Source organism: Oncorhynchus masou, chromosome 22 (assembly GCF_036934945.1).
Source record: "Oncorhynchus masou masou isolate Uvic2021 chromosome 22, UVic_Omas_1.1, whole genome shotgun sequence".
Taxonomy (NCBI): domain Eukaryota; kingdom Metazoa; phylum Chordata; class Actinopteri; order Salmoniformes; family Salmonidae; genus Oncorhynchus; species Oncorhynchus masou.
The window spans coordinates 26,823,786-26,836,231 of NC_088233.1; the positions used below are offsets into that span (position 1 = coordinate 26,823,786).

The following is a 12,446-nucleotide window of genomic DNA, read 5'->3' on the forward strand; positions in this document are numbered from 1 at the left end:
TTGGACCAGGCGAAATCATACAGCAGCATCATTAGCCTAATATGGATGAAGAATATGGGATGTTTATGAATTCGATGGACCAATAAAAAGGGATAAAAAACGTAGGTGCTGGATTTTAGGCCGGGTAGAACCACCACAGGGTGTCCATTCAGAACACGGGAAGCAGTAGTTCCAGTTCAAGAGTTGAATGAACATCCACACACACAACACCACTCTTTCTAATACTAATTGTGATTCTGTAAAGAAGATGAGAACTTAGGCTATAGCATAGTATGGGAGAAATATGCCTATTTGCGTGTCAACAAACTAAACAGGCTTTGTGGACCCAAACACATGCTAGATGCAAAAAGACACAGGTGGGTATAATTTGTGGAACATTCCGACAGGAATCTGTTCCAAAAACATTGTAAATAACAAGGTTGCCAACAAACAGCGCATACAAAGTTGTATAGCAGCAGAATTAGATACCACGTAGGGAGTGGGCTATTTCATTACGTTTTTCACTCAACAAGTTTATTCTGAAAAATGTCTCTCCTCACTCTGGTAGCCTATGGACAAACATTAAGAATAAGCTACATGGTGAGTTGATGCCTATTCGGCAGCTAGTTTGTTAGGGGAATTGACCATGCTACCTTGTATGTGTTGTTTGTTTGCAACCTTGTACTTTACAAAGTTTTTGGAACAGATTCCTGTTGGAACGTTCCACAAATGATACCCACCCCAAAGAAACAGTAGAGCAACGTAGAAATATCTACAGGGCCTCCCGAGTGGCGCGGTCGTCTAAGGCACTGTATCGCAGTGCTAGCTGTAACAGTAGAGATCCTGGTTTGAATCCAGGCTCTGTTGCAGTTGGCCGAGACCCATGGGGCGGTGCACAATTGGCCCAGCGTCATCCGGGTTAGGGGAGGGTTTGGCCGGCACGGATGTCCTTGTCCAATTGCGCTCTAGCGACTCCTGTTGCGGGCCGCGCGCATGCACTCTGACATGTCGCCAGGTGTACGGTGTTTCCTCCGACACATTGGTTAAGCGTTTGTCAAGAAGCAGTGCGGCTTGGTTGGGTTGTGTTTCAGAGGACACATGACTCTTGAACTTCGCCTCTCCTGAGTCCGTACGGGAGTTGCAGCGATGAGACAAGACTGTAACTACCAATTGGGGAGAAAAAGAGGTAAAAAAAATAAAATAAGAAATATCTACACATTATAAAACCTAATAAGAATGAGCGATCTATAACTGAAAATAGCCTAGCACCACAGACAAATGCTAACAAATGCTAATCGTAAATACGCATGCTAAATTGTAATGCATTACAGATGACAATGATAATGCTAATGCTAGCGGGAGTACGCAAAGTAGCTAGAAGGTTTAATACAAATGGTACATATTTACAACAGACACTATTTAGCTCCAAACAACAAGACATCAGGATTTTGTCACTTACATTTAGCTGCACGCACAATAAAACATCAGAAAGAAAAGCAATTTTTCTGAGAAAGTAGCATAAACAGGAGAGAAAAATGGAAACTACAGACTGCCTGAGGGCCTGCCTGGTCGGTATTACCATAAGTCTCAGGGGAAAAGGCTGCTGATTGGCTAATAAAATTAGGATAATTGGCGTGACCTTATTTCAATAAGAAAACCAAAAGAAAGTTAGGGTCTTGGAAAGGAGATGAGCTGGCCATTTTTACAATGGATATCAATGTCAACGGAAAGCAACTATAACAAATTAAAAAGGAATGTTAGCTGTCATTTCACAGTTTGATGTGACTGGGTTAGCTTTTGTTAGCTGTTGATTTAAAAACAATCCCCATTAGGCTACACTCTGGGGTAGCCTAGGGATAGAAACCTCAAGGTTCTTTGGCTTCACTGGGTAGGCTATATAGCTTAATGTATATATAACCTTTTTTAGTAAAAGGTTCTTTAATCTCGTCCAAAGAACCAAAAAATTCTATATAGTGCCTCAAATAACCATTTTTTCTAAGAGTGTAAGGAAAATGAGGCACAAAAGCCACTCAATGTTGTGCACAATGGGGTGTGCTCCCCACTTCTCGGTAGATTGCAGTCTTGATTGGGTTCTATGTGCCCTGAAAAACACAGTCAAATATACAAGTAGTCTACAACCCCAGTTAGTTTTTTTGATTGATCTCAATCGACCAATAAGAATGTTTGACCCGCTGCATTGTCTTCCTGACGTTCCCTGAGCCATATTTCAAAGTGATTATAGGCCTACCCCTTTGAGGAAAGTGAATAGTAGACTATATACCCCCCCCCTCTCTCTCTCTCTCTCTCTCTCTCTCTCTCTCTCTTTCTCCCACCCTCCCACCCAATCTGCTCCAGGCCCTCTGGGTTGGGCAAAGAGAGAGCGCATGAAAAAGAAACAATGCAGTAATATGAATCTCCCTGTTCTCTATGCAGACAAAGCGCAAGGTATATATGCACGTCTTTAAATGGTTATTGAGCACTCACACAGCTGCGCAGTTTTCCCTTGTGTGTCGAAACAACTCTGTAAAAGGTCAGACTAAGCCTTTGAATAGAACCACAGAAGAAGTGTCTGTTTGCTCAGTACAGAACCTCTGTATTTGATATATTTGAGTCTATTATATATACTAGTCATTTTACCCCTACCTATACGTACATAGCTACCTCAATTACCTTGTGCCACACTCCATGCACATCGACTTGGTACTGGTGCTCCCTGTATATAGTCCTAGCCATGTTGTGTTTTACTCATTATTTGTTATTCCTTATTCACTTTGTACTTATTCCTCATGTCACTTTCTATTTTCATTTTAATATTTTTTAATCTTTAACATTAACTCTGCATTGTTGGAAAAGGGCCGTTAAGTAAGGATTTCACTGTTAGTCTAAACCTGTTGTTTACGAAGCATGTGACAAATACGATTTGATTTGAAATAGCCTATATGTCAGGTGTGCCTACATAATAATCAAATCAGGTCGCCTATTATTTGTGAGCCTGTCAGGCCTAAGCTACCTACTATTTGAGAAAGCTGATTACAAATAACCGTGTCCACACAATAATGCAACAACACCACACAATTTATATAAATATAGTTATCTTTATTCATAAAAAAATGTTTACACAAAATATATCTGTTAAAATCTGAGTCAAATGAGTCTACGAGAAACGGAGAGCAAGTGCATACATTGATAAAGGTCTCCATCCCACATAAAACCCTTCAATCATTCACGGGAAGCTGTAGAGGTCTATTGCTGATCAATGGCTTGACACAGACATACTTGCCAATTTAACTGTCCACTGGTCCAGTCATGGCTATCTCATGCGCACTCACGGTCAGCAAAGTGGCAGTCTTCATTATTGCAGAACTTTGTTTAGTTTATCTCAATTAACAAAAATAAGTATTTATAGGCTATTGAACAAATAAGAATTTCAATTTCAGACAATGGGCACCAAAGTACGTCTTCGATACAATCTTCCCAGCAGATGCAGGCAGTTAAAATAGGCCGTTTTGCTCTCGTGTGAAACTGCCAATGACAGCAAAGTACTTGGGAGCCACAACCATGCACTTCCGCTGAAATACTGTGCAGTCTCCACAGCTGCTGTTTCATTCGCTAATTGCTCGTATTCAAAGTCATCGATAAAAACGTAATTCCACGCGTCACCGAAGTGCAGTCTTTCGTCTTTCGACGCTTTGTCCATGAGTGCGCGAACAGTCTCTCTACCCTGTTATTCCGAAGGGAACCCAAGCGCAGTTCGACTCTCTTGTCTCTTGTAGCATAGCAACCGTAACTCTGAGTTACTTTCCCTTCTCATTGCCTTGTACCTGCAGACGCTGCCTGGCGATGGGAGAGAGAGAGAAAGTCGGTGCCAAGAGTGTGTCCACGGGTGTCTCGCCTGCAGAGTGAATCAAATAACTTGTCATTCTTTTCAACTTTGAGTCCCTTTTGATTGAATACGCTCCTGTTTATACACGGGTGCTGTTGGGTGGTAACGACAATTAGGCGACCTGGGTGTGTCTCAATATCTGTCGAACCAGGTGGTAAAGTCCAGCAGCTCCTGCTCCTCGGAGCTCAGGGGCTCATAGCTCCCCTCATCGGAGGAACAGGTGGAGTGGGGTGACTCCGGCTCGGCCGAGTAGCTGTTGGAGATGGTAGGGGAAGGCACCCCGCACTGGAAGGCGGCAGACACCGCATCATGCTCGTCTAGTAGCTGCTGCAGGGCTCGGATATATTCCACGGCGGACCGTAGCGTCTCCACTTTGCTCATCTTCTTGTTGGCTGCCCCGTTGGGCACGTGCTGACGCAGCGTCTGGAAGCCCATGTTGACTTGTTTGACCCGGTTCCTCTCGCGCTCGTTCCGCCTGGCCACGGCTACGGGCAGCTGCTGGGGGATGGAGTAGCCGAGTCCGTTAAAGCTGAGCCGCCGCTTGCAGCGCAGGAGCTCCGGAGAGCTGGAGCGCTGTCTTTTCAGCACCGTGGTCTTGCTTTGGTAACCGGCTGCAATGGTGTCATTGGGGAGAGCGCACTCCTGCGCTGGGGCGTGCAAGGTAATGGTGGTGCGCCTCTCCATCAGTCCAAATGTGTATGCGTTCTGCGCCATTTGCGTGGTGGTGATGGTGGTAGTCTCCATGTTGGTTGGTGGTGAGACAGGGCTACTGACAGATGTGGGTTGCAACAGCGCAGCCTCACAGAAAGACACTCCGTGGAAGAAGAGATTTAAAAAAAATAGACAGAGGTTTGAAGAGCACTGCTCTCGTGTCCTTCGCGTGGGAGCCGTGTGGCTATAGCTGGAGCGCGCTGTGACTATTTGGTGTCCAAGTCTTTCTTGACTGCGCTTGCTTACTTCAAGAGCCGATCTGACCCAAACTTTGGCAGCACTCCTCTTTTTCAACACGCGCCCCACACACCCCACCCGTTGGAGACGCACGCTTCCCCGCGAGGCCCCGCCCGCTGCTGTGTGATTCATCTGCTAGCCGACTCCGCGAGCCAGGCGCGTGGCTCCGGGAGCTCAGTAAACAATCCAGAGCTTTCACTGCGCCAGGAGCACGCGCTGGGCTCATTTACATTCCAATGTCTCCAACTTGAAAGCCCATTGGTGGATTCAAACGGACTGCAACCCGGAGAAAATAAAGAAATAGAGAGAAATAATTAGAAAAAAGGAGAGAATGAAGAAAGGGGAATGGTTTGGTTCTTTGAAATGCCTTTTGAATTTGACAATATACCCCTGGCAAGTCTTCAAATTATCAGTCTTCCCCCACTCCACCCCTCTCCTCTCACTCTTTAAAATCCCAAATACCAAAGACGCTCTCTCCGGTATCCAGGTTACAGCCTTAGAGAGAAAAATAAATGGCAAGCGTGTCTCTGTATAGAATAATTGGCCATTATAGAAGTAGCATAGAAACACGATTAATTTAAGGTAAACATAATGTTTATGACGTGTGGGTATGTCTGCAAATGGCATATCGCTGCCGTGCGTAATGACCCCCCAAAACTAGTGCTCTATGGGTGCACATTGTCTGCGTAGATATACAAGCATCTACTGCTTGGATATATTGGCAGCTGATTTTCTGTTGGATTCTGTGCCATTCCACCTCTTAAATGCAAGCCCCAAATGTCATGCGTAAAAAGTGTATTCCATACATGGATTTGGGTGTTTAGGAAAATATGTTATAGCCTAACTAAGCCTATTTAATTATTCAGTTATTACGCACATTGAAGTATTAATAAATATACAACTTCAGGTACCACACTGAAGTTTGTGTTTTCGTTTTAGGCGAGTTTCAACGTGGTTGATGGATTGTCTTTTTCAGCACCACATTCGATTGGACCGCACGTTCCAGTAACAGTCCTTATGTTATTTATGGTCAAACGGCTGCACAACACTAATCCTCTATAGAATGTTTAAATAGGACAATATACAGAATTATTTCTCATTCTTTCATATGTTCAACATTTTGTACTTTAGCGCTCGGATAACTAGCAACATTTCCCGCTCTTACAAAACAAGTTTATTCAGTGAGCTTTTTTCAACAAAGAGTCTAACATTTAAATCTATAGCCCTCTCCGTTTCTCTGTGTCATGTGCTGTTATCTCAAAGTACTTTCAACGAGACATCTCGTCGAATATCTTGTCAAGTTGCTTTCGGGAATGAATCCAAATGAACACGTAGTGACCTCTGGCGGTGAAAATAAATAATCACGCTGTACAATCCTATTATCTTTCCCAAGACTCGGACAGTAGAGAGCAGCAGCGGCAAACGTTCAAGATTGGGGCTATGGTTTCTCAAAAAAACGTACTTGTATAGGCCACTTGCCTGTTACGCTTTTGATTATTATATGTCTCTGAGTTAAAATAATGCACCCACAAGAACACAATAGGCTAGTATGGGATCGATCTATTAAGTGATGATAGGGAATATGGATGAGGTGTTTACATCAGCTGTGCTTCATAGTTGTTTCCCAATGTGTAGTAGGCCTATATCAAAACAATATCAGAAACTATAACCGACAGTTAGTTGTGTTGGCCTATTATGATTGGCAGGTCAGAACTGGTCAAAATTGAACCTGGTGGTGAAACTAGATAGTGATTTGATTTGATTTGAACTAGTTCCAACTAGTGATGCAAAACCCACCTCCAAACAGTGTGGGTCTGTACAGTACATCTGTTTATGATCCTCATGATCCTCAGTGCTCATAGTAATGAAAACAGCCTATACGTATAAAGTATCAGAGGTCTTTACTCAGTCTATACTCTGGGGTACTTTACAGAGTTACAGTAGATACTGATTCTTACCAGTCGATTTAGATAGAAGAGGAAGACAGGGAGAGTGAGAGGGACAGAGACGGAGAATCAGAGACAGAGATAGACCGACATAGACAGAGAGAAAGGTATACAGATATATAGAATAGCAGAAGGGTAAATAGGGGAACAGAGAGAGAAAAATAGAGAGAGGTGGTTGTTTCTGAAGTTCTCAGTCTCCCAGGAGATGCAGTGTGGATTTCCCCCTAAAAGCTCCCTATAATACAGGAGCCTTGGGGGTACAGAATTTCTCTCTTGATTGTCTGCTCAACAATACTCCTCTCAGTGCTGCAAAATGCTGAATAAATTAGATATACTGGAACTGGTAAACTGAAAGAGTGGCCCCAATCCAGTGCCCAAACTATCTTACTGGTATTCATGCATTTTTCATACATTTCTTTGTGGAAATAGACTGACTTCCAGGTATGAGAAATGCTAATCACAAGCTAAAGCGAGAAGACAATTTCAACTAAGAAATTTTCCTAAACATTTCTGAAATAATCCTTTAACCCTAACACACACTTGAGTAAACCTCTATCCACTCTAGTCCATTCTCCACCAAAGGCCTGTGTAACACAGAAACAGGTCCCCTTCATTATAGCCCCTTGACATCCGTGTGGGTTTGTGCGTGTGTGTGTGTGCGTGCGTGCGTGCATGCATGTGAGCGTGCATGTTTGTGTGTGAATAGGGATGTGAAAACTGCACTATACCGTCTGGATGAGGGAGCTACATCCTTCCCCAGTGTCAATCCAGAGGCCTTCACACGACCACAGAGCCACAAGGGCCTGCTCCTACAAAGAGACACATCACGGACCAGGGCAAAACAACATTTCCAACGAGCAGGAAGAGGGAAGTGTTCAGCTAGAGTGAGTATTGCTTCCCCATTCCTGAGACTGGCATGGTGGAGCATACTGTACACAGTTGAAGTCGGACGTTTACATAAACCTTGGCCAGATACATTTAAACTCCGTTTTTCACAATTCCTGACATTTAATCCTAGTAGAAATGCCCTGTTTTAGGTCAGTTAGGATCACCACTTTATTTTAAGAATGTGAAATGTCAGAATAATAGTAGAGAGAATTATTTATTTCAGCTTTTATTTCTTTCATCACATTCCCAGTGGGTCAGAAGTTTACATAAACTATATTAGTACTTGGTAGCATTGCCTTTAAATTGTTTAACTTGGGTCAAACATTTCGGGTAGCCTTCCACAAGCTTCCCACAATCAGTTCCTGACAGAGCTGGTGTAACTGAGTCAGGTTTGTAGGCCTCCTTGCTCACACACGCTTTTTCAGTTCTGCCCACAAATGTTCTATAGGATTGAAGTCAGGGCTTTGTGACGGCCACTCCAATACCTTGACTTTGTTGTCCTTAGGCCATTTTGACACAACTTTGGAAGTATGCTTGGGGTCATTGTCCATTTGGAAGACCCATTTGCGACCAAGCTTTAACTTGCTGACTGATGTCTTGAGATGTTTTTTCAATATATCCACATAATTTTCTTTCCTCGTGATGCCATCTATTTTGTGAAGTGCACCAGTCCCTCCTGCAGCAAAACACACACCCCCACAACATGATGCTGCCACCCCTGTGCTTCACAGTTGGGAAGGTGTTCTTCAGCTTGCAAGCGTCCGCCCTTTTCCTCCAAACATAGCAATGGTCATTATGACCAAACAGTTCTATTTTTGTTTCATCAGACCAGAGGACATTTCTACAAAAAGTACGATCTTTGTCCCATTTGCAGTTGCAAACAGTAGTCTGGCTTTTTTATGGCGGTTTTGGAGCAGTGGCTTCTTCCTTGCTGAGCGGCCTTTCAGGTTATGTCGATATAGGACTTGTTTTACTGTGGATATAGATACTTTTGTACCTGTTTCCTCCAGCATCTTCACAAGGTCCTTTGCTGGAATTGTGATAGAGTGAATTATAAGTGAAATAATCTGTCTGTAAACAATTGTTGGAAAAATGACTTATGTCATGCACAAAGTAGATGTCCTCACCGACTTGCCAAAACTATAGTTTGTTAACAAGACATTTGTGGAGTGGTTGAAAAAGAAAAACAAGTTTTAATGACAACAACCTAAGTGGATGTAAACTTCCGACAGTAATGTAGGTTTAAGACTGAATTTAGTTTGAACAAAACACAGGTAAACCAGAGTGTGATGACTTGGTTAGGCTCACTGAGGCAGTGAAAATAGCTTTAAGGTGATGGTGGAATTAGAATAGGTCAGAATATGCAAAACAGAGGCTCCCTTGCGATGAGAGAGTACTAGACTGCCGCAGTGCTTGTATTGATAGAGACTAAAATAGTAAAAGACAGTGATATGACTTTCGGTTTTTCACCCTTGTGTGGTACCAACGCTTCCTACTCATGACCTGTGGGTGAGAGGTCAGATGAATCTAGAAAAAGGAGGAAATATGATTATACAGTGCATTCAGAAAGTTTTCAGAACCCTTCCCTGATTCTACATTTTGGTACGTTACAGCCTTATTCTAAAATTGATTAACTAAAAAATGTTCCTCATCAAGTTTCACACAATACCCTACAATGACGAAGCGAAAACACGTTTTTGAATGTTTTGCTAATTTATTACAAATAAAAACAGAAATATCTTATTTACATAAGTATTCAGACCCTTTGCTATGAGACTCAAAGTTGAGCTCAGGTGCATCCTGTTTCCATTGATCATTCTTGAGATGTTTCCACAATTTGATTGGAGTCCACCTGTGGTAAATTCAATTGATTGGACATGATTTGGAAAGGCACACACCTGTCTATCTAAGGTTCCACAGTTGACAGTGCATGTCAGAGCAAAAACGAAGTCGAAGGAATTGTCTGTAGAGCTCCGAGACAGGATTATGTTGAGGCACAGATCTGGGGAAGGGTACCAAAAGATGTCTGCAGCATTGGAGGTCTCCAAGAACACAGTGGCCTCCGTCATTCTTAAATGGAAGAAGTTTGGAATCACCAAGACTCTTGCTAGAGCTGGCCGCACAGCCAAACTGAGCAATCGGGGGAGAAGGGCCTTGGTCAGGGAGGTGACCAAGAACACGATGGTCACTCTGACAGAGCTCTACAGTCCCTCTGTGGAGATGGGAGAACCTTCCAGAAGGACAACCATCTCTGTAGCACTCCACCAATCAGGCCTTTATGGTAGAGTGGCCAGACGGAAGCCATTCCTCAGTAAAAGGCACATGACTGTCTGCTTGGAGGACTCTCAGACCATGAGAAACACGATGCTCTGGTCTGATGAAACCAAAATTGAACTATTTGGCCTGAATGCCAAGCGTCACGTCTGAAGAAAACCTGGAACCATCCCTATGGTGAATGGCGGTCGTGGCAGCGTCATGCTGTGGGGATGTTTTTCAGAGGCAGGAACTATGAGCCTAGTCAGGATCGAGGGAAAGATGAACGGAGTCAAGTACAGAGAGATCCTTGATGAAAACCTGCTTCAGAGCACTCAGGACCTCAGACTGGGGCAAAGGTTCACCTTCCAACAGGACAACAACCATAAGCACACAGCCAAGACAATGCAGGAGTGGCTTCGGGACAAGTCTCTGAATGTCCTTGAGTGGCCCAGCCAGAGCCCGGACTTGAACCCAATCAAACATCTGGAGACATCTGAAAATAGCTGTGCAGCAACGGTCCCCATCCAGCCTGACAGTGCTTGAGAGGATCTGCAGAGAAGAATGGGAGAAACTCCCTAAATACAGCTGTGCCGAGTTTGTAGCGTCATATCCAGGAGGAGTCTAGGCTGTAATCGCTGTCCAAGGAACTTCAACAAAGTACTGAGTAAAGGGTCTGAATAATTATGTAAATGTGTTCATATTTTTTATATGTATACATTGTAGAAAAATCCTAAAAAACTGTTTTTGCTTTGTCATTATGGGGTATTATGTGTAGATTGAGGGGGAAAAAACGATTTAATCAATTTTATAATATGGTAAAGTAACATAATGTGGAAAAAGTCAAGTGGTCTGAATACTTTCAGAATGCACTGTATATCCTGGTGTTTCCCCCTGTTGCATGTCAGTGTGGTTGTATTGAAAGAGGAGGGCTGGAAAGAGGAAGTGTTATTCTAGGCCCAGCTGAGAGACAACATTAAAGGTTCTCTCATTAAGAAGAGGGCATCCCCACTCCCTCTCACTCTCCTCACTGACTGACTTATTTTTAACATGTCTCACCATAAGCACATTACATAACAACACACCTGCAGATTTTTCACTTTGAAACTCTCAGTCCCATTTCTTATACCTCACGTCAGGACAGTGATGTTCAGCTTGACCTGTTCCTATTCAATGTACAGGAAATGCACAGGAAAATAACTGTTGTCTATAACTTACTTTCAAACCAAGGTGAACAGTGGAGCAAACTGAAGGTGAAAACATTCAGTAACTCTTGGATAGATTAATGACCATCAAAAATACAGAGTATTATGTCTGTCTGACTGGCTGCATGGTAACTTGAATCAAAGGCACTGTTTAGTTACAGAATTGGACACATGTAACAGGAGATCTGCAGATGCCTGGTGAGAATGTATGAATGGGCATATATAGATAGCATCAGTCTATCTAGAGATGTGTTGTTATTTTAATAGGAACAAAACCTAATCTTGTATTTACAGTGAAGTTTCATAAGTGACTATCTGTGGTGAGTCACTCTGGATTCTCTCAACCAATAACACGTCACTCTCAGCAGCTGTTATGGGCGGCAGGTAGCCTAGTAGTTAGAGTGTTTGACTAGTAACTGAAGTGTTGCAAGATCCAAATCCCTGAGCTGATAAGGTAAAAAATATGTTGTTCTGCCCCGGAACAAGGTAGTTAACCCACTGTTCCTAGGCTGTCATTGTAAATAAAAATTGTTCTTCACTGACTTGCCTAGTTAAGTAAAGGTTAAATTAAAATAAAATAAATAGTTAGCAAACAAACCCTAAATGGAGTATTGCTCTCGGACTGCAAACCAATCCACTGCTGCTATCCAGTCAAGTGGCCACATTCCTGAAGCAGGAGGGTGGCTTGTAAAAGGAATTAATATTTTAGACAATGCTTGAAATAAATTCAAAGGGCTGCAGTGGAATTTACTGTTATTTTCATGCACATACTTCTTATAACCAAATATAACTGCATTGTATCACCTTTGATATATTTTTAAAAAATGATATAATTTAAAGTCACTACAACAATGTGCATTCGGAAAGTATTCAGACCCCTTGACTTTTCCACATTTTGTTATATTAACAGCCTTACTCTAAAATGTATTCAATTTTATTTTTTAGCCACTAGAGATTCTGGGTTCGAGCCCAGGCTCTGTCGCAGCCGGTCGCGACCGGGAGACCCATGGGGCGCCGTACAATTGGCACAGCGTTGTCCGGGTTAGGGGAGGGTTTGGCCGTCAGGGATGTCCTTGTTCCATCGCGCACTTGCGACTCCTGTGACAGGCCGGGCTCAGTGCACGCTGACATTGGTGTGGCTGGCTTTCGGGTTAAGTGGGTATTGTGTCAAGAAGCAGTGCGGCTTGGTTGGGTCGTGTTTCGGAGGACGCACGGCTCTCAACCTTCGCCTCTCCTGAGTCTGTACAGGGAGTTGCAGCAGTGAGACAAGACTGTAACTACCAATTGGATACAACAAAATTGGAGGGTAAAAGTACAAATATATATATATATAAAATGTATTTT

The 12,446-nt window shown here is 43.1% G+C and overlaps 1 protein-coding gene across 1 annotated transcript; it reads right to left on the reverse strand.

Moving 5' to 3' along the window:
* Nucleotides 1-3,060: 3,060 nt before the first annotated feature.
* On the reverse strand, nucleotides 3,061-4,906 carry LOC135508685 (achaete-scute homolog 1b-like). Its single transcript, XM_064928916.1, has one exon. The coding sequence runs from the start codon at nucleotides 4,604-4,606 to the stop codon at nucleotides 3,995-3,997; it is 612 nt and encodes a 203-aa protein (XP_064784988.1). The 5' UTR covers nucleotides 4,607-4,906; the 3' UTR covers nucleotides 3,061-3,994.
* Nucleotides 4,907-12,446: the final 7,540 nt, after the last annotated feature.

What these genes read in the sequence shown, in the direction of transcription:
- LOC135508685 (XM_064928916.1), bottom strand. Translation starts at nt 4,606, where the DNA reads ATGGAGACTACCACCATCACCACCACGCAAATGGCGCAGAACGCATAC.